The sequence below is a fragment of the Sinohyriopsis cumingii genome, chromosome 7, assembly GCF_028554795.1.
Source record: "Sinohyriopsis cumingii isolate HCF-2022 chromosome 7, ASM2855479v2, whole genome shotgun sequence".
Lineage (NCBI taxonomy): Eukaryota > Metazoa > Mollusca > Bivalvia > Unionida > Unionidae > Sinohyriopsis > Sinohyriopsis cumingii.
Window position 1 is genome coordinate 91,059,156 of NC_142967.1, and position 26,986 is coordinate 91,086,141.

At 33.6% G+C, this 26,986-nt stretch overlaps 1 protein-coding gene across 5 annotated transcripts in view; it reads right to left on the minus strand.

The window, feature by feature from the left end:
• LOC149795694 (dedicator of cytokinesis protein 1-like) overlaps positions 1-26,986 on the minus strand; it is a 215,837-nt gene that overhangs the window by 173,635 nt on the left and 15,216 nt on the right. For all 5 annotated transcript variants that reach the window (XM_089965574.1, XM_089965572.1, XM_089965573.1 and 2 more), the window contains exons 2-12: positions 23,984-24,067; positions 21,174-21,270; positions 16,714-16,810; positions 16,294-16,383; positions 10,907-10,962; positions 9,127-9,214; positions 6,818-6,853; positions 6,119-6,264; positions 3,920-4,001; positions 1,232-1,295; positions 104-175 (exon numbers count right to left, since the gene is read on the minus strand). In XM_089965574.1, coding sequence (XP_089821700.1) covers positions 104-175; positions 1,232-1,295; positions 3,920-4,001; positions 6,119-6,264; positions 6,818-6,853; positions 9,127-9,214; positions 10,907-10,962; positions 16,294-16,383; positions 16,714-16,810; positions 21,174-21,270; positions 23,984-24,067 — 912 coding nt within the window. The remainder of the gene's footprint in view (positions 1-103; positions 176-1,231; positions 1,296-3,919; positions 4,002-6,118; positions 6,265-6,817; positions 6,854-9,126; positions 9,215-10,906; positions 10,963-16,293; positions 16,384-16,713; positions 16,811-21,173; positions 21,271-23,983; positions 24,068-26,986) is intronic.

The window sequence follows — 26,986 nt, forward strand, 5'->3', positions numbered from 1 at the left end:
GTAAAGGATATAAGCTGACTAACCTGATCTATTTATTTTAACTGCCAAAACTACTTGCCTAAAATCACACATGATAAAAATTAGTAAAATTCAACAAAACAACCTGCAGCTCCAAAAGGCCGTCGAAGATTTTTGGTTTGTCTTCTATCTTCTGATAACTTCAGTTCCATTACACCTGCAAATTAAAATCCAAATTCCTAAAATTTCAGATATATTAATCAAGACAAAAAATATTATAGAACAAAGAGTCCCTTGAATGGTCTGATGCTCACCTCAGAAATTTTTTTACCAGGAATTTAAGATAAGATCATTTCTTCTTTTAATGGTTGAGTGTTGAAACCATCTCTGATACTTTTTAGTGGCAGCAAGATTTTCAAATTAGCTGCCTTGGTACACATATTGGATGCTAGTGTAGCACGATTTTCATTTAGCAGAAAGTAGACATCATTAGAAGTTTTTTGGTAAAAACCCCATGTCATAATGATCATTCATTCAGGTGGAATAGTCACAAGATTTTTAAGATATAATAAGAAGACTTTTAGTGAAAACCCCATGTTGATATGACCATCCATGTAAGAGTAGGAGTGATTATCCTGGTTGTCAGATCATTTAGGACCAACTTGACCATGGAATGAATGTGTCTAAAGTGTCAAGGTAGCCCTTCAAGTAGTTTATAAGTAGCAATAACAAACTTGGTTGATGGATGGAAAGATGATGAACAACAGGTCATCCCATAAGTTCTTCTGGTCTATAACCAGCAGAGCTAAAAATAAAATTATTATTGCAAAATTTGGAATGCAGCTAGTTTCTTTTTTCAAATATGAATTAAAGTTAGTTTCAAACATCAAGCAATTATAGTTGGGGCTACTAGATTATAGGACTGCAAATTTAAAACTGTGGCACAAAATGTAGGTGCCTTGTTCCGTATATATTTGTAAAGTAAAATGTTCTTTTCTTTACAACACATGATACTACCAGACTGAGCTCTGAGACATTAATGAACAATGAGAATTTATTCAACTATAATATGTGTACAGTACCAAATCCTAGTTTGATATAACAGGCAACTTTCAGATTCCATATAATCAAATTTTCGTCAATAAAAGCAAACAAAAATTTGAGGCAGTAAATTTACTGCCTGCTATTGCTAAGGACTTTAATTAAACAAATGCAGACAATTATAATAACCATACAGGATATAAGCATGGAGAATGCAACCTGAAATAATTACCCCTGCGAATAATCTGGAATACAAGGAAGACTTTCTCTCTTCTTCTTTCTCTTGACCCAAGATCCTGGAAGAAACAAATAGTTCACAGACTATTCCACAAACACAGACTGTTTGGTTCAAAAACTCCTGGTTCAGATCATGTATGAAATGTGAAAAATAGATGCCACCTTAATCTAGTGTCTCACTTGCATCCATGTGTTGATGCATAAGCCCTGTTTCAGACATTAAAAAAAATTAAAAAACAAAATTTTAAGATTCTTGACAATGCCTATGCCATCACTGTCATAAAGTAATGTCTAGGTCTCATCATATTAACACATGTGAGACAACAAATGTCACTAAATAAAATGCACAGAACAACTCAAAGGTAATAAAAAGAGGCCAAATTTCAACTCTAAATTTAAATAAAGTTAAAATATCTTCTGTGATTTAAGAGTTTATACCAAGATAGGAATACAAGTCAAAGAGTTACATTTTCCCATACTGTGACCTTGACATTGTGGCAGGGGGTATAGCTATGGTATGCAGCACACTGACTAGTCATGATATAACATTTCATAAGAATCTCTCCAACCATGAGAATGTTGTGGCCAGAGAAGCAAATGTGAACAGATGGACGGACAATGCTATACCATAACACACCTAACTTAAGTATATACAAATGTGTCACAAGGACACAGATGAACTATCCTCTTTGAATGTGTGGAAAGAACAAAAACTCAAGCAGGAATTTAAATATGATGGTATTTCAGCTGTTTTAACTATTATACATTAAAAATTTGGATGATTCTATCTAATGTGCAGCCCCAAGGTGAGATCCTCACATGCAAAAAAAAAACTGGGCAAGTTTGTAAAAAATCACAAACAAAACTCCTTTTAAGTCGAAAAACAACTTTTAAGAGTTTCAAAACAAGAGAATGAAAAATAAAGGAGTGAATTCACAAACCAAGAACCCAATGATGGGACTGAAGGTCCCTTAAGAAAATGACAAAATTCCAAATGTGCACTTTTCAGAAACATTAATTAAACATCCTCATAATGGATCATGCACATCTACATTATGCTTGAAACAGCTGGAGAAAGCTTCAAGACAATGCAGAGAAACTAAAGGAAAAGCTGAATGGATAAACCAGAGTGTAACCAACAATGTCTATGAAGCTTTTAGTAGTTTCCAGTAGTAATTATCAACATTAACTATCATGCAGAATTCAGACCAAAGTGATCTTAACAAGAAAATGTCAGTTCAATTTCTAACTAAAATTTATTTTGTGATATTTTATCTTTACATTTTAACCTTTATTCTTTTTCAAATTAAAAAGTGTAACTTTTTCAAGCAATACTAATAATCTGTATTGTAAACATAATATTCAAGTACATAAATACAAATATTCACACTCACATATGTACTGTCACATGGCATACAATAAATAAAACAGCAAAAATGAACATTCTTTTCTCTGATGACAAAGTAGAGGTACTATAACGTTAACAAACACCAGAGATTAGTCTTGTCTTTGCGTCACTGTTCTTAAAATCTTTATTTTTGACATTTGCATTAAAAGCTACTATCCTGAAAGTCAGAATTTACTGGGTGAAAGTCACTGGCTTCAAGTAACCTTTGAGTGGCAGTTAGTAGTAGTACAAGCAATGTTCAAGCATTAATAATGACCTTGATTAGATGTCACTGCTAAGACATGAAATAAAAAGCATGCATCATGCACTCCTTTACTCATACATATATGTAATAAGCAGTTATCCTGTTCAGGATAACCCATCACAATATACAATATAAAGTTACTGATATGAAACGTTTACATTTAATAAACATATTTATTCCTACTTCAAACTGCACCAGTCAGAAAAGGCAATCAGAGCAGAATAGGATATATATATGGAATATTGCATGTGGATGAGAGCTAAACACAAATACTTAACCCAAAGCTTATCATATAGGTTACTGTGACCTTCTCTGGTTGCAACGGTGTAGATTTAGAAATGCATCCAATCAACATGTTTCATTCTTAGAACATAAACAGTGCCCAATAAATGAACTTTAAATGCAAACTTTCAACAAAAGTCGTATGTCACAAAGACCTGTTTTGTAACAAGGGTAAATACCTATCAAGATGCATCCCATGACCAAGCTACTTAATTTTTGGTAGGATACCTTGCATGTAACATGCTACAATCTCATGCGGTTGTGGACCAAATTAAAAAACTTAATTTGAACGAGTAAGAAGTGAATACAGGTAACAAAGAGCTTCTATTGTGGTAGGGTGAGATATTAACAGAGATGCATATCATCATTAATGCATGATTTTTTACAAACAGTGCCTATGACATGAACACGGAATGTAACATTTAACCCAAGTTAAAGAAGAGCAAAATATAGATCACAATGACCTACTTCTGCAATGAGGAAATAGTGCTGATCACGATGCATCACCTTACCAAATTTCATAATTCTATATAAGATAGAATATGGTCATAAGCTAAACACAAACACTTAACCTATACCAGTAAAATGTAGGTGACTGACCTTTTCTGAATGGGTGTGGTACTAAGACAGATATATACAACCACTGAGTTTGATGATTCAAGCATATTTTTGTTATAACCCTCCTGTAAAAACGTGCAATGTGTTAAATGTTCTGTGTGTACACTATGAATGAATATTTATTTACTTACGGTGAACACCACTCTGATGTTATTAAGTATCTCTGGGTCCTTTGCCAACCTTTCCCTATCCCACCGTACATTATAGTGTTCACTAAAAAAAATTAAAATTTTTACTTATTTTCACTGCCTTACATGTGAACAATGTCAAGATGATAAAGCAGAAAACACAGAAAGAACCTTACTGATCAGGGAACATTACAAGGTGGTAATGTTCTCTCCTATGAGATTTCCAGACTGGTTTTCTATATCAGGAAAAATTGAAAGTGAACAAAACATCTGAAACAGGAAACTAAATGACCTACTGCACATACATACCATCTGCAGAATTAATGCATGCATGAGGTCCATTAAACCTGACCCCTACTGCAACAAAGAGTGTAACCTTTACATTTATTTTATTGAAACTCTACTGGTATCCACCTTAGTTATGTCTGATTCTGATACCCAGGGTTCCCAAACTTATTTGAAAGAAATAATTTCATTGCTTTTCCTGGTTCTTCTAGGATTAAATTGACTTGATCAAGGATTACCTGTGGCCCTAACAAAACAGAAAGTGTGCATATTTTAAAACCAAAATCTGCTTCTATTCTAAGACCATCCAATAACATTTCAATTAAGCTGACATCTGATCATACACTAAACAACATGGTATATCACCAAAAACAAATATAACTTTGCATAATGGTGTCTTGGATGGAGAAATAACATGGAATAAACAACTGTGAGCTTTTGTTTTCTTCTGTACTTTATAATTTTAAAGAAACTGAAATGATTAGTCATAAATCAAGGCAATAAAATCAATAACATTGGGAAAACTGACTATGGACAAATTTAATAGCAAAATCAAGACATTATCTAGTTCAACCATAAATCATGTCATTTTAGAATGATATAATGTTAAAGTGTTGGACTGTGTAACTCAATCTTACTGAATGGGTCAATTATGCAAACACAAGTATTTTCTTTTATTAAAAGATAGACTGATAAAAACAAAGCACCCTATCCAGTAACAGTGAATGTAATGCAAGTTTGGATTCTACATTTAATGCAGTTATTGTCCATTATGCCCTAGGCATGGGATTTTACAGTCAATTATGTTTTGGGTATGGTATTATAAACCATGCTTGCCTTAGGGTCAGTGGATTTACAGATATCTAACAAAGCCTGATGGTAAAATTCATGACCAAGACAAATTTGTGGTGGGCAGTTGACACAAGTTAATGCTGACTATAATAATGCATAACATCATGTTCCTAGTGCAAACTACCACTTAACAAAACAATGATTCTATCAGAGTACATTTTCTTTAACTTTTCATATCAAAAGAGAAAAAGAAAAGAGAAATTTTGATCTGTTTTCTCTTGGTGACATTACTAATTGTGGTTAATGACATCTTGGCAACAATGTTATGCTAGAGTGGTCTCCGTAACTTCTATGAAAGAAAAGATGCCAATATGTACATGTAGCTGATTAGGAGGTAACAAGTCCTTTTAAACAATCCAATGCCAGACTGCTTGAACAGGCCATACATATTTAGTGCAAGTACCCAAATGACCTATACAGCAATTTTACCTCAACCAGCTGAACAATTGTGCAACTTCCTAAAAATGCATTCAGATGAAACATAATGTAAAAGACTGTTCTTGACATGTGTTTAATTTATGCTAATACCAGTGGTAGTATTGTTTTAGTGTTGGCTAGGTCACCTTACTCTGATTTTATGCACTTGGATGAAAACAGTATAAATGAGTGATCTTGATATGTGTTTGATTTGGGCTCATAGATGTGGTAGTATTGTTTGAATCATTCATTTGATCTCAATTTGCTGTTAGCATAGTTTTATTTTGTTGAATTCTAGATTTTGGTTATTTGTGGAGAATATTCCATGAAATTAATTATCTTGACATAAGCAAACTTTGACAAGCAAATCCAGGAGTTTAAAGTGCCTTTTATGTAACCATAAAAAAATGAGAACCATGAAAATAAATGATACAACAGTATTTTGATTATAAGAACTGAACTTCATGTTTACAAGTTTCATGAAATCTGAACTTTGAAAATCAGTTACACAATGCATGAAAGACCATAGCAAAGGCCAGTCATGCACAATGTGTAATAAAATGTCAAGTCTCATGACTTCATGAATCCTCTAAAATATGAAGTTCAGTTCTTAATATCAATAAAAGAATTAAACACAACATTACTCACCATATGAACACACCATCTTTGGCATCATACAGACTAACTAATATGTCGGCATCATCTACTCTGCATACAAAATTCCTCAGCATCATATACAGGTTGACAGTTCTTGAATCATCTGCCTTATTGCTGACACTTGTATCCACAACTTGCTGTAAACAAAAATGAATTAACTAAGTTAGATTTAAGGTGGTGAACATCAGTGATCAAGGCTTCAGGAACAATAAATAGAACAAGTTTGATGAAAAATATTAGCTATCTTTCAGTTACTCACAGCGTGTTTCCTTGTCAAATCTGTATGTTACATGTCATAAAATCATATCAAATCACCCACACTACTCAAAGTATGTGCTTGTAACAAGTTACAGGACTCAAAGGAAAAGTTAAAGGTCACTGGACATGAAATATCAGTCACAATAACTGTTTTGAGTAATGGGTGTAGTATTCCAAATATTGCATTCAAGTCAAACGATTCTGTAAACAAAAATGTCTGGAAACTGAGCTGAAAGACAGAAGGAAAGACACTTTCAATCCACAGACCAAAACTGCTCTGTAATTGAGTAAGTAAACTCAATATTACACTGATTCAAAACTAACTCATTTTTTACATCAATTATTTCATGTTATCTGGTATCCTAAAATTTCCTGATAATGAAAACAAATACTAAGGAATTCTGTCCATAATTAAGAAATTTCATTGTGTACCTTTTCTCTCTTTAATCTATCTGCCACCTCCACATGCTGAAAGGAAAAAGAACACATATGAAATCACAGGCACTATCTCCAATTAACCAGGTCAACTGATTTGTGTAGGTCAATCCTATGCAAGTTTAATATTTCATTTTACATACTTAGTTCTTGCTGTCATTAATTAATCCTTTACTCCTGAATACTGTTTTGTAATAAATTTTATACAACAAACAAATATCAGGAAACAGACCATATTACCAGATACGTATCAACACAATTTTCATTTTAAGACCAAGTTCAAACAAACCCCAAGGATAATTAACAAAATCAAGCATTTAAAAATGTAAAATGTTCCCAATAAAAAGAAAAAAATACAAGCAGAATTCAAACAAAGATTATCACCACGAAAGTCAAATAAAAACAAAAAAAAATGAATACACCATTTAATAAAAGAACAAATTTCTACAACTGTTTTGTTTTTCATTTTCCCATACTTTTTTTAATTAAAAATCACAGAGATTTGAAGAAGAAAAAAATTTTGATTTGAAGCATTAGGAATGTATTGATAATGCTAAGATATTTATCACTAAAAGCTTTCTAGGTAATGGCTAAGTTTAAGTTAAAAATTATACAATTTCAAGGCAATCTTTCAAGTAATCATTTTGTTTTTGTATTGTCTCAATAATTCAAAAATTATTTGGTATTCAATAGTTGTTTGCCATTACAACATGTACTTAACTATTTACTTTTCTCTATGATGATTTCCACTGATGGACAAATCTTGAAAGTCCATAAATCAATATGACAAGATCAATTAAGCCTATTTGGGTAATCATTCCTGATGGGTTTGTACTTTTAAAAAACACTGTATATAATGGGGTTTATAAGTCATTTCAACTGCAAGTAACATAAAACCTGATCAATTGACACATAATTCATCAACAAATCAGGTCTATGCTGTTCATTCTACTGAGTTCTCCCAAAAAACTGCATAGTCCTAGATCTGCTGTCGCATGAAGCACTGGAAGATCAGGGTCTATGCAGTTTGAACCCGGACCTGACTTTTAAGCTAGAAAATACACCAAAGATTATTCCTTTATGGTCCACATTCAGAGTGTTGAATGAAATCTCAAACTGAATCTTTTCCAAAACTCTCATCAGAAAAACTACAAAAAACTACTACTTTATGTTTTCAGTACCGTAAAACATTTCTAATAATGACCTTAAGTTCAGTTTCAGAAATCCCAGTTCTAAAAATTAATGGATTCTCACTATATCTCTCTACTGGATATAATCTTTGTTTGCTTGTAAAACTTCACATAGCAGTGCCAATCACCACTCTCGCACAATAAGCATTATTTTAATTTACATTATGTCCAATAAATGCAATTTTTGCCATTCCTGCATTTTGCCCAAAAAATTTTAATATTCCTTTTTATACTCATGTGCGGACTGTTTCAACCTTTCGAGGATGATTTTCCTTTTCACCTAGAATGTGATTTCATTTACTCTGGCTGGGATTTCTACATAATGCTCTAGTGAAAAAGCAGTTACTTGATCATTCAGGCATTTTGCATGAAAATAAGAATTTGAAGAACACCTTTAAAGTTTCTCTGGTTCCATGGCCAACTCCATTTTATCTAATAGGAAATTCTAGATTTGAGTGAAACACAGATGAGCCAATAATAATTTGTCCAAAATTATTGTATTTTCATATTTTTGCTACAATGCTAAATGCTCATAATTTATGGGTCATTTCTGTAAGACTGTTCAAAGGTAAAGGTTGAAGGTCTACTGTCCTTTATTTAGGCTTTATAAGCACTGAAACTATACAAATAAAAATCAGAAGTCATCTTTTGATAATCAAGCTGGGGATACAAATAATGAAAATTATATGTTACAAATGGTAACATTTAGAGCGTTCAAAATAAAAACATATTCTCATATGTACCTTTTTCCCTATCAGTTCTTGTCTCTTACCTTTCTGTATGGCATCACAGCACTAGATTCAACAAATTATGATCAAATACCCCTTAATAAAGTGTTAAAGCATTTACAGTATCTAAATTCAATGATTACCAACACTCATAATAAAGTCTTGTAGCATTTGCTGTGTCTGGATTCAAAATATTACTATCACTTGCCCCTTTATCCAGTCGTGCAACACTGACAGCGTCATGATTCATGACATTGCCATCCCTTACCCCTTTATACAGTCGTGCAGCACTGACAGCATCATGATTCATGACACTGCCATCTCTTACCCCTTTATACAGTGTTGCAGCACCAACAGTGTCCAGATTCAAGACATTATGATCACTTACCTCTCGATACAGCGTTATGGCACTGGCAGTGTCTGGATTCAGGACATTACCATCACTGTCACGAACTACCAAATCCAAACCTAGAAGGCTGCAAAATATACAGATGCACAGTCATCAATACACATTTAAGAGTGTCACATTAGTCATAAGCAATGATTTAATAAACTGTAAATCTGGTTGTTCAAATTAAATCAATGTAAATGATGTCATTTAACCTTTTATTGGTTGTAGAAACAGGGCAACTGAATGCATGCAATAATGGGAAATATGTTATTTTCAATAATATGCTATGAAAATATTTCCTTGTAAACACAATGCCCCTCATCGACCAGAGCGCATTTGGAAAATCAACAATATACAGGCTGATAAAAAGGAAAATACCAGAACAGCTTAAGCCTGAAAATTTGGTTACAGTGATCTACTTTTGGTCAAGTTAATCAACACTCATGTATTCCCAATTTCTCCTTCATTTTGAATATGATAACGAGTAGGATGAAACTTTAAATTGCTGATTAATTTTTTTATTTATTTAATCCAGTTTTGCCTCAAAAATGGAAACACCTTTACACATTTGTCATAGAATGTAACATGTATGGGTGGCATTGAATATCAAATAGAAACAGGCATATAAGTTCTATCTATGACAATTTACACAATTCATATGGAAATTTTAAAGAAGTTTTTACTTGATACCTGTGATAACAAACTTGTACTAAAATACAGATGGACAACAGACAAAAGTGCTCCCATAAACTCTTCTGGTATATAGAAAGATAAATTTCCAAAATGGGAAAAAAGTAGTTTCAGACCTGCAGCTTTAAAGGCTAAATTATATTTGTTGGTACTTAAAATGTGCAAAATTTCTAATACAAAAATAGTTATCTGTACCAAAAATTACAAGTCAAACAAGAATTTTAATTTTATAGACTGATGGTAAATGAAAACATAGGACGGTATGATAAACTCACAGTATACTTGCAGATAAAATGGGCCAAAATGAAGACAAATAGTTAAGCTCAAACTTATGCAAGCAAGATTTAAGCAAACCAACAAAGTCACCAACAAAATCTCTTATTTAAAAAAAGTCATTCAAATCTGGTCTTCATACCACAAGTCAGTAACTATCGTTTTTACAATACAGCATATGTATCTGTATACCAATTGGGTCTAACTGCAAACAATATAGACAATCATCTGCCAGCACATTATGCAATGAGAGATCAGGGTCTATGTTGTTTGTTCTACTTATTAGTCCTAACTACAGACCCAGCTATGCCAGTGAATTATTCAATAGTAGATCTGGGTCTATGCAATTTAAATCTGGATCTGATTTATAAGCAAGTATACAATACATATACTTGTCATGTATCCATTCTGAACATTGCACAGTGTAATTGAAACCAATTACAGCACACTTTTGTAAATTGTGGGACAAGGAAGTTATTCACATGGTTCACCCATGTGTAAGCAAATCATTGAAAGACCACTTATAAAGTAAAATATCTACACTGTGTATTTAGATTTCAACTGAAACATTACAGCTTCATGTTTACCTATATATGATGCTTTGCATGTAAATTTCAGGCTATTTATTGTTCATTGTTTAAAAAAAGTAATAACATCTGCTCAAATACAATGAATGCATTTGTTTATCAAAAAATTAACATTCTTCACTGATATTTTTATATATAAAAAGTGTCTCAAATTATTGAATGTTTCTTCCTGGAAAAAGGACATTTATACATACATATAAATGCACAGACAACATGATTCCACTTACTTGTTTCCTGTGTCTATTTTCAAGGACACTTTCTGCTTTAAGACTCGCATTTCCTCCTGTGAATCAAATAAACAAACTGACATGTAACTGATTCTAAAGAAAGTGTGGTGTATTTTTACATGTTACTTTAACTAGCCACTGATAATCAAAAGTATTACAGTGTTAAAAGTAGACTTTTTAAAACAGCAATATTTCTTTCATACTAAGGAGACCTTTTGGTAGGGAGGAACGGGAGGATGATAACACAGCAAGAAGAGCTGACATTACAAGAGGCAATGAAAGGGGCCTTTGCATTAGCTTCTGACTGATGCACTGTCAAAGGTGTGTAATTTCAAACTTCAGCACAATAAAAGATCAGACCAAAGAGAGTAGGATCATTATAAAATACCCTGGATGTCAAAATGACATAAAGAAAAAACATATAAAAAGCTAAAAGAAACCAAACTGACCAAGCAGTAGGGTGAGACTGAGATTTTCTTTTGAAACATCAACAAAAAATTTTTTCCCAATATAATAATGGATTCTGTGTTTACAAATCAGAATGGATAGTTTTTTTGGGATGGAAATTCTTTATGCTAACTTGGTAATTAATTGCAGGTTCAATATATCAAGCAGTACATATGCATTTTTTTACTGAGATTATTACATTATATTTAAATTCACTGGCTTCAATGGGACTGGTAGCTAATGATTTTCTTGATGCAAAGTGATGTCTGTATTTGTGACATATATTACAACAAAAAATATCTGTGCTGCCTATCTGACTTCATCAGTTCTATTTTCAACTTTAATAAAAAAAACTGAAGATTTCTGCCACAATCAGAAAACGAAACTAGTCCAAAGACCCTGTATATTTATCCCTAAACAAGAGATCATGATAAAATACAGAATGTAGATCAAACTGACAGTATACAATGAGAAATCACAAGAAATGAGTTTAATGCCATAATTATTCAGCATTTACCACTTGAAAATGTTAGAAATCTCATTGGTTGTGAGTAGGAGTGAAATTATTAATTTATATACTGAATGTGTTTTCCATATTGTAACCAATATAAGTTATTTAATCTTCTGCAGTCATGAATAATTATTAGTCATTTGCCATTTTATTCTTTAAATTGAGAATACATATGAGGCAGCTGTAGCAGGCACGTGAACATATTTCTGTCAACAGTGAAAAACAACAACACACATTTGCCTTCTACAAATTAACAAATACGTGACTAACTTGTATGGTTTGAAATATGTTCCTCCCCCATCACCAATTCCATGCTTACTTTGTTTTTCTGTCTTGTCAGCATGTTCAGCCACTGAAAACATGTATCAACCTGTTCCCTATGTATGATTTAAGTATTTTACTGATCATTTAATAACCACATTGGCACAAAGTTTTTCAGTTGCTTCACATCTCGTCTACTTAAATCAAGTTTGAGGACTACATTTCTGGTGTGACACACAGTAAAACATGTTACATTTAATTCTGATTGGTGGTTACTGTTTGTTTATGCTGTTATGTATATTTGACTTAATTATATCTGATTTAATACATATTTATTTCAATTTAATTGTTTGCCAGTTTTAATTTTTTTAAAATTATTTTTCATTACATGTTATTGTAATGTAAATTTATTCACTAGAGATGATACTTTTTATTTGAAAATAGTTTGACCATGACTATTAGTTCATAAACACCAGCTGTTGATCTAAATCCTGACCTAGTTTCAAAATCTGTAGCAACCATCGCAAACAAGTTCTATTTTATTTTAAAATGATTGGTTGTTGCTGAAGTCATGATGGGACTTTGTATTTAAGATGTAAACAATTTTATTTTATTTCTTAGAGTAAAATTATTGGTTTTCATCAGGGTCACACTGGGTAGACGTGATCTTGAACAAGTACTTCTTTTCTATAACCTTCGATAAGATGATCACATGACCCCTTGTTTACGTTTTTTAAGACCATATAACCTCTATTTCGGAAAATTATTTTCAGCAGAAGTTGCAGCTGGGCCATTTCTTATACTAGAAGTTGTATGTTGTGCTGTTTGGAGTTATTTAAAATACTTGGATTCAAAAGGATTAATTCTGTTATTTTTGCTGGACAATATGTGTGCTCATGTACAACTGTTAAACAAGGACAGGTTTTTATAAAAATTTATTCAGCTATCAGAAACCGGAGTGATAATTCTTGTTTATACAAGGAACTGTAGAATTCAACACTACAGATTTCAGCATCTGTCATTGTCTTCCATCTTGGATTCTTTGCCAGGATTCAAACTTAAAATCAGTAGAACATTTTGTTATTAGGACTTTATTCTTGGATTATTTTTGGATTTGATTCTATAAAACCTTAAGTTCATATTTTCTTCATTTTTACAGAATTTTTCCAGGGAAATAAATTATTATATTTTTTCAAAGCTTGTTGTTTTCACTCTTTCTTGTGTTACTGTTTATTCGAGTCTAAACACATGAGATAAGAATGCTCAGAATAAAACAAATAACCGCCAATGAGAACTAACTGTGGTTTATTCAATGCACGGCACACCAGATATACTGGCATCCATGCTCAATCCAACTGATACAAAGCAACAGAAAAATTTCACAAAGAAGTTTGGAATGTCTACTTTTATGCTGATATATGTAAACAGCAATTAAACATGCCAATGGGATAAACAAAATTAGCACATAACCTTTATATTTATGAAAGGGGAGTGGGTGTTGTCAGTAATTTTCTTTTTTCACTGATAGAAATGAATGTCTGTGGATGTGGCAGTTGTTTTGCTTCTGCAGAAAAAAAAAATGTGAAGCATTTAGTTGTTACTCAGTTTCTTTAAACAAATCTTATGAATGATGAGAATATCATAGGAACAGACGATAAGTCTCTCTCTGTCTGTAATATGCATACTAGAAACACAACCAATCTGTAAACACATATAAAACACCACCGTACCAAAGAGGGATCTTCTAAAGATGAAAAGTCCATTAAGTTGATATGCGTATAGATAATGTATCATATTGTAAGCTGTGTATGACTTGCATTCATATGTGGCAGAGGTGTTGTGAGCCCCTCTTCAGCAAAATGTCAACATGGATTCAGTGACCAATATCAAAAATATAAGGGACAGAAAATTAACATTTTCTGGCTGGGGTGAGTGTGTTAATGTAATGTTAAAAAATGTGGCCTTTTTAGACAAGTGGATTAATAATACAGGGCACATGATTTTAAATTTCCATTTATTACAAAGTAAACAATGTTTAAAACTGATTGTGATGACCCCAATGACCCATGGTCTGCACAATGATAATAAACGATTTCTATTCTGAGCAAATTAAAATGTTGATTGTAAAACTATTGCTAAATATATCATAATCTTCCTTAATTGCATCCATCAAAACTCTGTATAACTGCATCTGGGACTGGAAATAAGTTATGTTAAACCAATGCTTGATAATGGTTTAAAAATAAAACTGTAAAAACAGGATTTATGATATCAAAAACAAAGTTGGCCTGAACCATTTAAAAGAACTGCAATGTGAGTCTGCTGATCAGGCTCGCCACATGACTGTTCCACATGACGACAGAATGGGGAAGATACTATTATAGTAGAAAGATGCAGCTGTTTGGAACTGCCAGTATTTCAAGATGAAGTAGTTGTAAGGTATGAGCAGGAAGCTATCTCAAATAGGTGGTGGGTACTCTGATATTGCATGATGACTTGAGATTTGTCCCTTTTTATTTTTTCAGGCTCTTCCATCACAGGTCTTTGAGCACTGTTGTGTGTAAGCACATATATTATTTCTCTTGTGCTATAAAGGTTAAAACTTAATTACAGGAACTGTCCTTGAGGTGACTTTAGACGAAAAGTCCATATGCACATATTTACATGTATACCAGTCTGAATGCAAAATGCATTTGTGATTGTAATAAGTAATATCCAATACCATCAATATCATGCATGCACTGTACATTACTTAACTTACAAGACCAATGTTTTGCGAGACAGCTTGTTATTTATGAACATTTTCTCAAGTTATGGATCAGTTTGTTATATAAAATGATGACCCATACAGAGAAACCACCTTTCTTGATAGACTGTATTTTGCAAGCTGAAGAGGTCTGTCACAACAAATTTTACTGTTTATTAGCAAAAATCTAACATCTGAAGGCTGAGCTCCGATAGTCCAGATGCAAGGGTTATTTGAAAGTTCTGAATATTTTCTTTCTGTTTCTTTGAACCGATCAAAAACTTTAATGCCAATAGATAGACAAAATAATGTTAAATACAACAATCTGCAGCTGCATATACAATGCACTGGACACCAGCATATATACATATATTTGTGTGTAGCAAAGAGCACACTGTAAAAGCCAAAAGCTTTAATCAGTCTCAGAATGATATCGAGGCTGATTTGGGAAAATTATAAGTTTACAGATGTAATTCTATTTCATATCCTACAATTTTGAGGTTGTTTCATCATTTTAAACATGGCTGCAAATCCTAGGAACATGATCTGCATTCTGGAAGACCACAGTCTGTTACTGGTGAGTGAAAAGCGGCTGCTGTGAAGATGAAGATGCCCACTACGCAAAGGAAGATATTTTTATTATTACGGGCATTAATTTGTCAGATGTTTTTAATATACCAAACAATCATTTGAAGCTCTGAAAGGTTTGTGCAAGATGTTGTTGTTGTTGTTGTTGTGGGGTTTAACGCCATTTTTCAGCACATGATAGGCTATGCATGGCGGCCAGTATTAATGGTGGAGGAAGAACCCGGGAAAACCCCGAGAAGAACCACCGACCCACGAGAAGCTACTGGCAAGCTTTCTCACATACCCACATTGGCCGAATCCTGGACTTGTGCAAGATGGGTTCTGCATTAATTTTTGTTGACAGCTGATCAAAGACTGGCATGGGGTTTAAATCACCAAACACAAATATAGTGACCTGGGACATTTGAATGACAATGTCACAGGTGATGAAACATTAATTCACTTTAGTGACTGTGGTGCGGGAGAAAAAAGAATAGCTTGGATGGCAGAGACCATGAACTACTCAGTGTTGTCAGAGTGTCATATGAGTTTGACACATTATTTTTTAATACGTTACAGGTCCAGTAGTCCAGCTACCTGTGCCAAACTGTCAACACAGCATCCAAACTTTGGTACATTTTCCATACAGTCCAGATTTAGCTGCAAGTGATTCTGGTTGAATTTTCTTTCTTTTCAAACATTCACTGAAGGCAAGACAATCTGAAAGGTGCCATGTGGTTTTAAGTGTAGTTTTCCAATGCAGGAACAACATACCAGAAAGTGAAAGCAAAATGGCATTTAATATTTAGTACTTTTTGGGATAGTTTGTCACCTGAAGTCAGAATATAGTCTTACTGTGGTCATGTGTCTAGACAAAACCTCCTTCCTCCATCCAACAAGATCCAGAATCATCTGAGTAACTGTTTCAAAGTCTTCATGGTTGTTCTGAAGAAAAAAATTTTTAAAAAAAAGAAACTTAAAATAGCCAATGAAGCAAAAAGCTGATGTTATGACACAGAAGACTTCAAAAGATATTTTGTCTGAACTACTTCCATAAATACAGGTTTCATTTCCAACAGATGCTGAACTTAACCTATGAACAGTTTTTGATAGCTTTATAAAATTAATAACTTCACTAAAACATTAAACTGATTCAAGATAGACTTTAGTACACATTTTGATTTTTGTTTTTACCATTAAAAAAAGTGATCTATTTTCTATTTTAAATTACTGATTTTGATGGCAAAAATTAAGGCCATGGAATATTTTACTTACAACATAATACTGTTTCCAGTAGGTATGCCATTCTCTCACCACTGATACAATCTCCTGTGCAATAGCAGGCTCTTTTGGTGTTGCTGTCTCCAAAGATCTACAACAAACAATAATTTAATCACCAGATGTAACAAGGACTTTGCATTACATGGTTTATAACATGAATAGGGTTCATATTAGTTCTTGATTATACAATACTGGTATATGCACTGAAGACATACAATTGTTATATTGTTATTGTTGTAGGGTTTAAAGCCATTTTTCAGCACAAGATAGGCTATACATGGCGGGCAGTACAACTAGTGGAGGAAGAACTCTGGAAAACCCCAAGAAGAACCACTGACCCACGAGAAGCTACTGGCAAGCTTCTCACATACCTGTGTTAGCCAATCCTGAGACTCAAACCCACAAAGACAGAGGTAAGATGGCAGCGATCCTGAATGGTGAGCACTTTAGACCACTCTGCCACTCGTGACCCCAAAGACACAAAATAATTTCAAATATTGTGTTAACTTGTAAGCACAATTAACAGTGCCAAAAAGGAGCACATTTGGAGTATCAGACAATGTACAAACTGGAACTGTCATCATTTAAAATTTAAAGAATAATTTAAGGAAAGGTCCTTCAATGAGAAATACAAAGAAAATCTGGAAAAATGGACTGTCTTCTTTTACTTTTTCAAGATGTTTCCTGGGCAACAAGTACATGAACACAAAATTTGTCTCAGAAATGAAATGACACCACTTCTTATACAACGTATAAATAAAAGACTATAAAGCATAATGTCAGATTTTAATGACATTTTTTTCAAATGTATCTACTACATGGGGTACTTCATTAACAATTTTGTTCTTGACCTGTATAATAATCTTTACTGTGTTTTAATGCACATGATGATAATGTAACATACAGCAGGAACAGCAAGTGGCATGCGTCAATGTTCCAAATATACGAGTGATGAGTGCAAGTTCTGTTTCTGTACCACAGTGTAAAGTAATGTCCTTTTGTTACCCATTTCTATTTATTGAAACTGATGTGTTTCTTATTAGTTACATTATTCAACAGTTTATTTAATATAGCAAACATAATCTTATTGATTATAAAGCCTTTTGGCATCACGTGTTGATGATTCTCAGTTGTATTGTTAGGAACTGTTTTCTTCAGGAAATTAATTATTTATACCAATGATTTATTTTAGTAATGACGTGTATTTAGTTTAGCTATAACTAGATTACTTAAGGAGATCCTAGTTACTAGAAAAATAATGCTAATAAGTATTTGCAGTTATATATTAGTGTATGTAAGGTGAGAGTGGCTATAAACAGGGATTTTTGTGTGTATCTCCCTTGCTGCTTTGGGAGCTATATCCCAATACTGTGGCTTTCAGGTGGGGCATTCACAATTTCTTGGTCAGTCCTACAGAGCATACATTGAATGAATGCAGATAACAGCCACTAAGACAAACTGTTATTTACTAAACTGAGATTAACCAATAAGGTCCAAATGCATCAACCTGTTTTGTTTTTGTTTTTTTCATTTGCTGATTCTGTCAACCTATATGTCTGCAAATTACTACACTAACATACATCTGAGGCATATTTGATTGTCTCACAAATTTATAGCAGTGATGGTATGAGTGAGGGCAAGGTAGGACATTTATAATGGATACATATTTCATGGAAGTAATTTCATAAAGGAAACCTGATCAAGGTACACATCAAAGTAATATCATTTGTTTTTGTTGGAGTGATAAAACACCCCCTAAACAAATATGCATAAACACTCTCTATGGAAAACACACACACACACACACTCTTGTTGTCTTATTAAGACAATATTAATCCACCAACACAATTTGGCTTATTTTCACCTTTGCTACATTTCTTCTCTCACATACATGACTAGTAGCTATTTACTATTTGTGCTGCACTGCTATAACCGACTAAATGGGAAACAATCAAAACAACATTTAGCAGGTATGTATGAAGTATTATTTTCTTAATACATGTAGTTCCATTGTAATGTACATGTTCTCTGTATAAATGTAGGTAAGCAGGTAAGCACATGATGAGAAATAATAACTCTCCCTTTTAGTATACTTCCTCTTTTAATTTCCTTTATCAAAATAAGTTTAACAATCCTTCTTTAAAGTGCAAAATGGGAGATACAACTATGAAAAGAAAGCCGAATTTTGTGGTCTATTGCAATGTTAATATTTCTTTCATTTCAACAAAAATGTATTTGATGACATAATAAACTGTCAAATTTTTGATGAGACAAAATGATGGTTGTTTAAACTGGCAGACTAATACAAGAGCAGATGGATAAGATCTAGACAAATGGGTTAATGGACCAAGAGATTGACAGACAGGCTTATCAGCAAAGAGCAAATAGACATATGGGCAACTGGCAGATGACTGAAGTGATGGACAGACAGACTGAAAGACAACAAACAAAAGGATAAAATAACATGCAGAGAGATGGATGAACATATAAATGGGAATACACATACATGAACAAACAGATGGCCAAAACATGGTGAAAATGGACAGAAAAATGCAGAGATAAACAGAGTTTGGACAGATAATAAAGTTCCCAATGGAAGCACTGGTGGAAATTCCAATAACTGTATATTAATCATTAAGACAAGTGAGAGACCAATTAAAATATCTATCAGACAATAACACTCAAATAACTGAAATAAGGTATAACTAATTCTATGTCTATTTGTTCATTTTGGAATAGGAAACCTGATAGATGTGCAAGAAATGAATTTTTAAGAAGTCAGCTCAAGAACACATTTCGAAGGCTCTTTTGATGTAATACTTCCAGCTTAACCAAGTTTCAATCACCTCCTGTACTTAAATGCCCATTACTTCATCCCTCACCCCATCACTATAAACTGGACAAGTTTTGCAGTATTGGCATTGTCATTACTGATGATCAGCGGTGCAAGATTTTAACACTTGCCAGTACGGTACCAACCCCATCTTGCCCTTCTTTTCTTTACTTTTTTTATGTCAAAAACAATAAATACACAATGAAAATATGAATGACCCTTATTAACTAGACAGTTTAATATTAATTATATGGGCTGTTCCATTACAACATACATGGGACCCATGGAAGTCACTTTTTAGATGCAATTTAGAATTTTCTTATCATTTTAATATTAACTCTGTGAAATCCAAGTACCCTCGCATATATGTTTTTAAAACTGCCATCCCTGGGTACCATGTGTGTTTAAACGGAACAGCCATAATATTAAAATACAATGGCATTATGCAAATTTATTTGGTGAAAATACATACACAAGAATGAGCACACAAGTGGTGGTTATGTATAGTGGATTAGGATTTCCCTCTTTCTCATATATAATGAACTCTTAAAAATCTAATACCAGTTACAAAACCTTAAATCACTTCAACAGTTAAAAAATACAGATTCTATGGAGCATTTGTAACAAAAGAGAATACTCAATTTGACAGTCAACTTAGATCTAACAACAGACATCAGAGGTCTTGGAAATGCTTAATCACGCGTATTTGGATGCCAATTTTTTTACTGAGGATGCAGAAAATCAATTAGGCAGGAGTCCTCTGCACGTAATAGGTGGGCGGCAAAATTCAAAGGCTTGCTAGTTTTTGCTTGAGCCACATACTATGATGGAAAAGTGTTGGAAAATTAGCTCTGCTGATATTTACAATGAAAAAATTTAGTGGCTGAAATTATTATGTATTTACAATTTGAAATATCTCTTATTTATTGGGGCTTGTTTTATTTCAGTAAATGATTTACACTGAAAATGACTGCAAACATTTTCTTTTGTTAGACACATAATTCACTTTTGTCCCGATATATCCAATATCTCTCACCTTCCAGTTTTAACTGGAAACTGATTCACTGTATGGAACTTTGTTAAAATTTTCAATACTTTTGTGGCAACACAACAAAATAATATTGCAATGATCTTAGAGACCTAAGCAGCTATTTTCTCAAATACTGTAAACATGTTAATCTAAATCAATAAACTGCTTGTTCAACATCTCATTCTTCTCAAATATTTCACATTTATACAGCAGTATATAGTAAATTTCAAATTATCAATGCAATTTAACAGTTCCCTTCATAAAAAAGTTGAAAGGTAAATCAGTACTTTTTTCAAGAATAACTGTAAGGATATGGTAAATGATCCTGTCTAGTGAGCTCTCACATAAGTTTTAATTATTTTCATATGCTATATATCAAATAAATTTCTGAATAAACCCTGATCTCCTCAGATGTTTGAAGAGATGACTGATTATAATATGTGATGGAAAAAATCAGAAACCATGTCATCATCCCCCCCCACCTCATACACACATGGTTCTAAACATGTTTTCTAAGATCTACATGCTGATACATTTTTTTTGTTGGCATTTTTCTCAATTACCATACAATGTCACCTTTGCAATACATACCCATATTTGGAAACAATGGCTTCTTTAGCATGTACATAGGTCTTGGGAAAAAGTCCCTTCTTTGCTTTGTTTTTGGTGGCATATCCTCTGTACCAATCTGAAAATAGGAAGAAATTTTGGTAAAGCTATACAAAAGCAAAACAGCTTAGCAAATGGCAATGGTGTCATAAAAGTTTTTGACCCATTTTACCTTTATTTCTGGAAAAAAGGCTGGGTCTATTTGCAGGTTTTCTGGGTCCATGTAAATATGTAATTCTGGAACTTTGAGGATATGGTTTAGTTTTAAATTACAGTCAAAATCAGATGTTTATGGTCCTGGTTTGGTTGTGATAATTGTGTTTGTCTCTAGAAAACAAAATAAAAATGTCTTTCCTTACCCAGGATGTATCGTCATTTTGCTTGCAAAGCACTATGTATCTCATTTTCTAAATCAGTTGATTGCACTGCAAATGAATAATGAGTACTCATTTGCCATGAAGCTTGTCACTGCATTCTACATTGGGGCCTTGAGTGGCAGAGTGGTCTAAAGCCATCTCACCTCTGTCTGCGTGGGTTCGAGTCTAGGATTCGGCCAATGTGGGTATGTGAGAAAGCTTGCCAGTAGCTTCTCGTGGGTCAGTGGTTCTTCTCGGGGTTTTCCCGGGTTCTTCCTCCACCATTAATACTGGCCATCATGCATAGCCTATCGTGTGCTGAAAAATGGCGTTAAACCCCACAACAACAACAACAACAACAGCATTCTTCATTACTAATGCAAGCATTCCGAAAACTTACTGGTTTCATGTCTCTTCACAAAATGACCAAGAGAGAATGCGTGTAAGTGCAACTGGTCTCAACACCGAAAAGGTAAAGTCCAATCATTGTCTATATAAAATATTAAGGAGCTTTTATAATGAACAGTTTACAGGCATGAAGTCATACACTTACCAAGACGGAAACCTGGCCATTATAAATGCATTTTAAGAACACATGCATTCCATGAGCAATACTGCATGTCTCAATGGAGTGAAAGTGTGCCTAAGACAAAAAAGTGCCCTATTCAAGATTTCATTATCATTATCTTCTTTTTGACTAATGAATTAATGTGACACAGTCTGTGCTCCTTTCTACAACCTCACTAAAAGAACTGCACATTAAATCATTGTACAATTCTATATTCTATTAACAACAGAATACACTTGTTTTTCATTCTCATGTTTATAAAATTCGAAACACAGTCTACTGAACCAGAGTCCTTATTAGATCTATAGGAGTAACAGCACAACTCTTCACTGTTTCCAGGAAGGCACAACTTACTCCTACCAGCCATCAGTATGAAGGTATGTTAGCCTTTGTACTTCCCTCTCACAGATTATAAAATGTACTTAACTAGGTATCAGACTGAAAAAAGTTGATCATGTGACAAGCTCACATCCTTTGTAAACATAAAGTGTCTTGTGTGATAACTATAAATCGCCAATGATGGAATAAAGTCGCAAAACGTACAAAATGTCATCAGACACTCTTAGAATGAAGTGAAAGCAATTTGACTAAATGAAAAGAGACGGAGTCCTTCAATCACTACTAGAAATATGATGTCAGAAAAGATTTAAATAAACATCATCACTAAACATTCAACTGCAATGAGTGGGAAAACTGAATCAATGGATGTTCCGGGATGGTTACATCCTGATGTTTGTGCCTCGATTTTACGAAAAAGGCAAGTGCTCTACAATTAATGATTATTCATTTATTTATATATAAAAAATAAGATTGGTATTAGTTTTATCAAACTAAGTCCATAATCTTATAATATTCATGTGATTCAGAGGTCTTGGAAATGCTTAACCATGCATATTTGGATGCAAACATTTTTTTCTGGGACACAGAAAATCATGTTCGCAGGATTACTCTGTACGCATGCAATAACTGGGTGGCAAATTCAAAGGCTTGCCAGTCCTATTTCAACCACATGATGAGTGAAAATGTGTTGATCAATTGATCATTTTTAGCTGTGCTCATATTTACAATGACAGAATTCAGTGGCTGAAAGGCCCCCAGATCTATATATTGTCATTATAAGAGTACAACAAAAGAACATAACAATAGTCGGGCAGTAAGTTCAAAGACTTCGACTAGCTGCTGAGTAGTGTGAAAATGTGCTGATATTTACAATGACTGAATTCAGAAGCAGAAAGACCCAGAGATGTACATGTGATCATTATAAACGTACACCAAATGAACAAATTTAGCATTCACTAATGTGTTCGTTTCCTAGTGTAGCAGAATACGTAATGTGTATGACCTTGAAAACAAGACACGTCAAGACTTAAACAAATGTCATTTGCAAAATTTAGACAAGTACTTTGGGATTAAACAGCAAATTGACAAAGATTTTTATATGTAGTTATTACTCCAATCCATGTGATCCTGCAGCAGAAGGGGACTGCTATACATCGCACTCATTTATAATTGATAATAGGAAACCATAACAAAACTTATATCATTTTGTTTTACCAGTCGGTCTTTGATTATTTTCAATAAACTGTCAAACAACTATAATATCAACTTTACAGCTGAATACAGAAAATTTTGAGAAAGAAATTTTTAGAACTTTAATACAGTTACATAAAACATTGTTGAAAATACCATCAACACCCAAACTGGTAGAAATTTCAAACCTACGTCTCACTGCTCACAAGCAAAAGCAAATCCTGATAATATTAAACTATATGACTTCAAACAACATGATAAAAACCAAAACAAAAAGTCAGAACATCTCAAGCTGACAAAAGGGTTATCCATTTTGTTTCATTAAGTTATATACTCACCATCAGATTCCTCAAATATCTGAACTGTATCCCCAATGTCTAACTGTAGCATGCCATTTCCTTTCTTGCGGAAGTTGTATAAAGCTAAAAAACAAGAAAAAAATTATATTCTAACAGAATCTTTAGCAACATACAGATTTGTTTTATATGTTTGATATAATGTATAGTGTCTGGTGATTATAGAGCCAATGGACTATAAAATAAGAATGAACCTTTTCCATAATTATTTTTTTCTTTCTATTAAATTAAGATATAATTGTTCTGATATTTTTACATGAATTAAACACTCGCCAACAAGGTAATCTGGTGCAAGAATAAACATTACAAATAAAAGAAAAACAATTTTGCTCAAAGGATATTGCAATTTACATTCATTCATAATCCCACCTTTGAAGAAATACCATCCATCATATTCAAAAATGCATCTGTGCAATCATCAAGAGAATTTGAACTCTGGAGGTCCAGCTCTAATCTCAGCATCAGGTCCAAAAATTTCAACATTTATGACTTGTACTGAAGATTACCTGGTTCTTGTTGCTCTTCATTGCTTAACTGTGAATACATTTCTAACCACGTTGGGAGAAGACTGTGGTTCAGAGTTTAGCATACCAATTTCAGTTTGTCCCTCAAACATTTTCATAATCTGCAGGAATGATACATGCAACAGTGTGGCCATTCACAAAATGAGGAGCTGGGGACATACATGTTGGAGAGTACACATATACATTTGATGAAGTTAAAATCTCCCAACCATAGCCTACAAAAAGTGTTACATCCTGCTCAAGTTATAAAGGTTCTCCATACACACCAATGTGCAATATAGTACACACACTTCAGTGTGTGAAATAATCTGGCTGAAACAGAAATGGCAACATCCTCACAAAAAGCAATAACATTATTTCACTATCCTAATAAACGTCTTTAAAAGCAAATAATGTCAATATAACTTACTGGCAGAAGTTTAATTTTGCCCAACCAGAAGATCCTTCCTTTTTTTTAAAAGCTGGATGCCATACAAGAAGTATTAATAACAAGTCACTAATGTAATCAGAGAAGATCACATTCCAACCCAACCATCTAGGATTACTTTGTTATGGATTCTCTTTAAAACAGGACTAACAAGCTTAGGATGCTGTATCATTTGCAGAAAGTTTTGCAGGAAAGTTTATTCAAAATATTCTTAGTACTCCACAAAGAAAATGGTGGGAAATCTGACCTGGTCCATATTTCAAGCAATATTTAATGAATGAAGCCTTGCTGAGTTCTCTGAGGAAATTCAAGATATTGGGAACAAACCACTCAGAAATGTAATTCCCGACTTCATAAATATTTCAGAAAATCAAGACTGTGTAAGAGGTCATGTTGACAAAGACATAACTCTACAACAGATCGGGGCCCCGAGTGGCCGAGTGGTCTAAAGCGCTCACTGTTACGGATCACTGCCATCTCACCTCTGTCTGCGTGGGTTCGAGTCTCGGATTCGGCCAATGTGGATATGTGAGAAAGCTTGCCAGTAGCTTCTCGAGGGTCGGTGGTTCTTTCCGGGGATTTCCCGGTTTCTTCCTCCACCATTAATACTGGCCGCCATGTATAGCCTATCGCGTGCTGAAAAATGGCGTTAAACCCTACAACAACAACAACAACAACTACAACAGATCAATAATCTAATGAGGTCAATAAAAGCTCCAAACAACATGGATATGTTTATAAAATCAGATCTCTAAATGAAAAACATGTAACATGCGCAATCCTACCAACAACAAATACAATTCTAATACAAGGAAATGGATATATAGCTTGAACCTATAATGGCTTCCTTGAATTATGTAACATGATAAACACCAGCACTGTATCAACACAGCCACACCCCCACCTCCCCCCAGACCCATAATTTCTACCTCAGGATGTGCCAAGCAATCAAAACTCGCTTATACCCTCACCTGCATTGATTGATACAAGTCAAACAGTGCCCAAATTCCTTACACCTCCAAATTTCCATGACCAAGCAGAAGAATCAGATCTGGAAACTGAATACAGTGAAGAAGATAAAACTATTATCAGTATGCTGATAAACACTTATTGACTGTTCAAGTTAATAACCTCAAGACACAAATAGAAGAACTAAGGCAACAATTAGGGGCTATTCAGAAAAAAGGGTCACCATAACCTGTGAGATTGCTGCATAGATAGTCCAGAAATGGCAAGAGTATACATGCAGACTACCCCAATACCCACCAAAAGGAAGTGTTCACACAGCACACAAGGCAGTACACATGAAGATGATGGTTACAAAATGGTTCCTGAAGCACAGGATTTGTTTCATCATGCCTGCACATTACCAGAACCCATAGAAGAAGAATTAGTTACACCCATCATAGCAGAAAGAAGACCAATAAGACATGATACAAACAACAGACACATCAGTAAACAAAAACCCAGCATCAATAAGGATAGAATTTTAATTATTGTTTCTTCTATTAATAAAGGAATCAGAACAAAGTGGCTAATGAAGACAGATGTAAAGATACGTAGAGGAGCAAAAATAAATGATGTTAACTATAATACAGTACTGAACATGAATCACCTCTTACAGAACAATAGTAGTTCAGATAGGTGGAGAAGATGCTAATGATGGTCATAGCCTAGATGAAATCAAAGACAATTATGAAAGTGTGCTTTACACTCAGCATTCTAAACATTCAAGCAACATAACTTGTCTCCGGGATACCTCCTCGTGTTGGTGCAGAAGTGAACCCAGTAAATGAAATACTTATTGATCTATGTGAACAGTTTAATTAGCACTGTAGAACAGACTTGTTCATTCTATTTTGGGATATGCAGGAAATAAAGTCAACCTAAAAATGTATTTTAAGGACAAAATTCACCTGAGAACAAAAGGAACTGCTTTTTTTATTACTTTGAAATAAAAACTGCTATACCCCTTTAGTCAGGAAAACATCCACTAATTAATCTGCTATATCCCTATAGTCAGGAAAATATCCA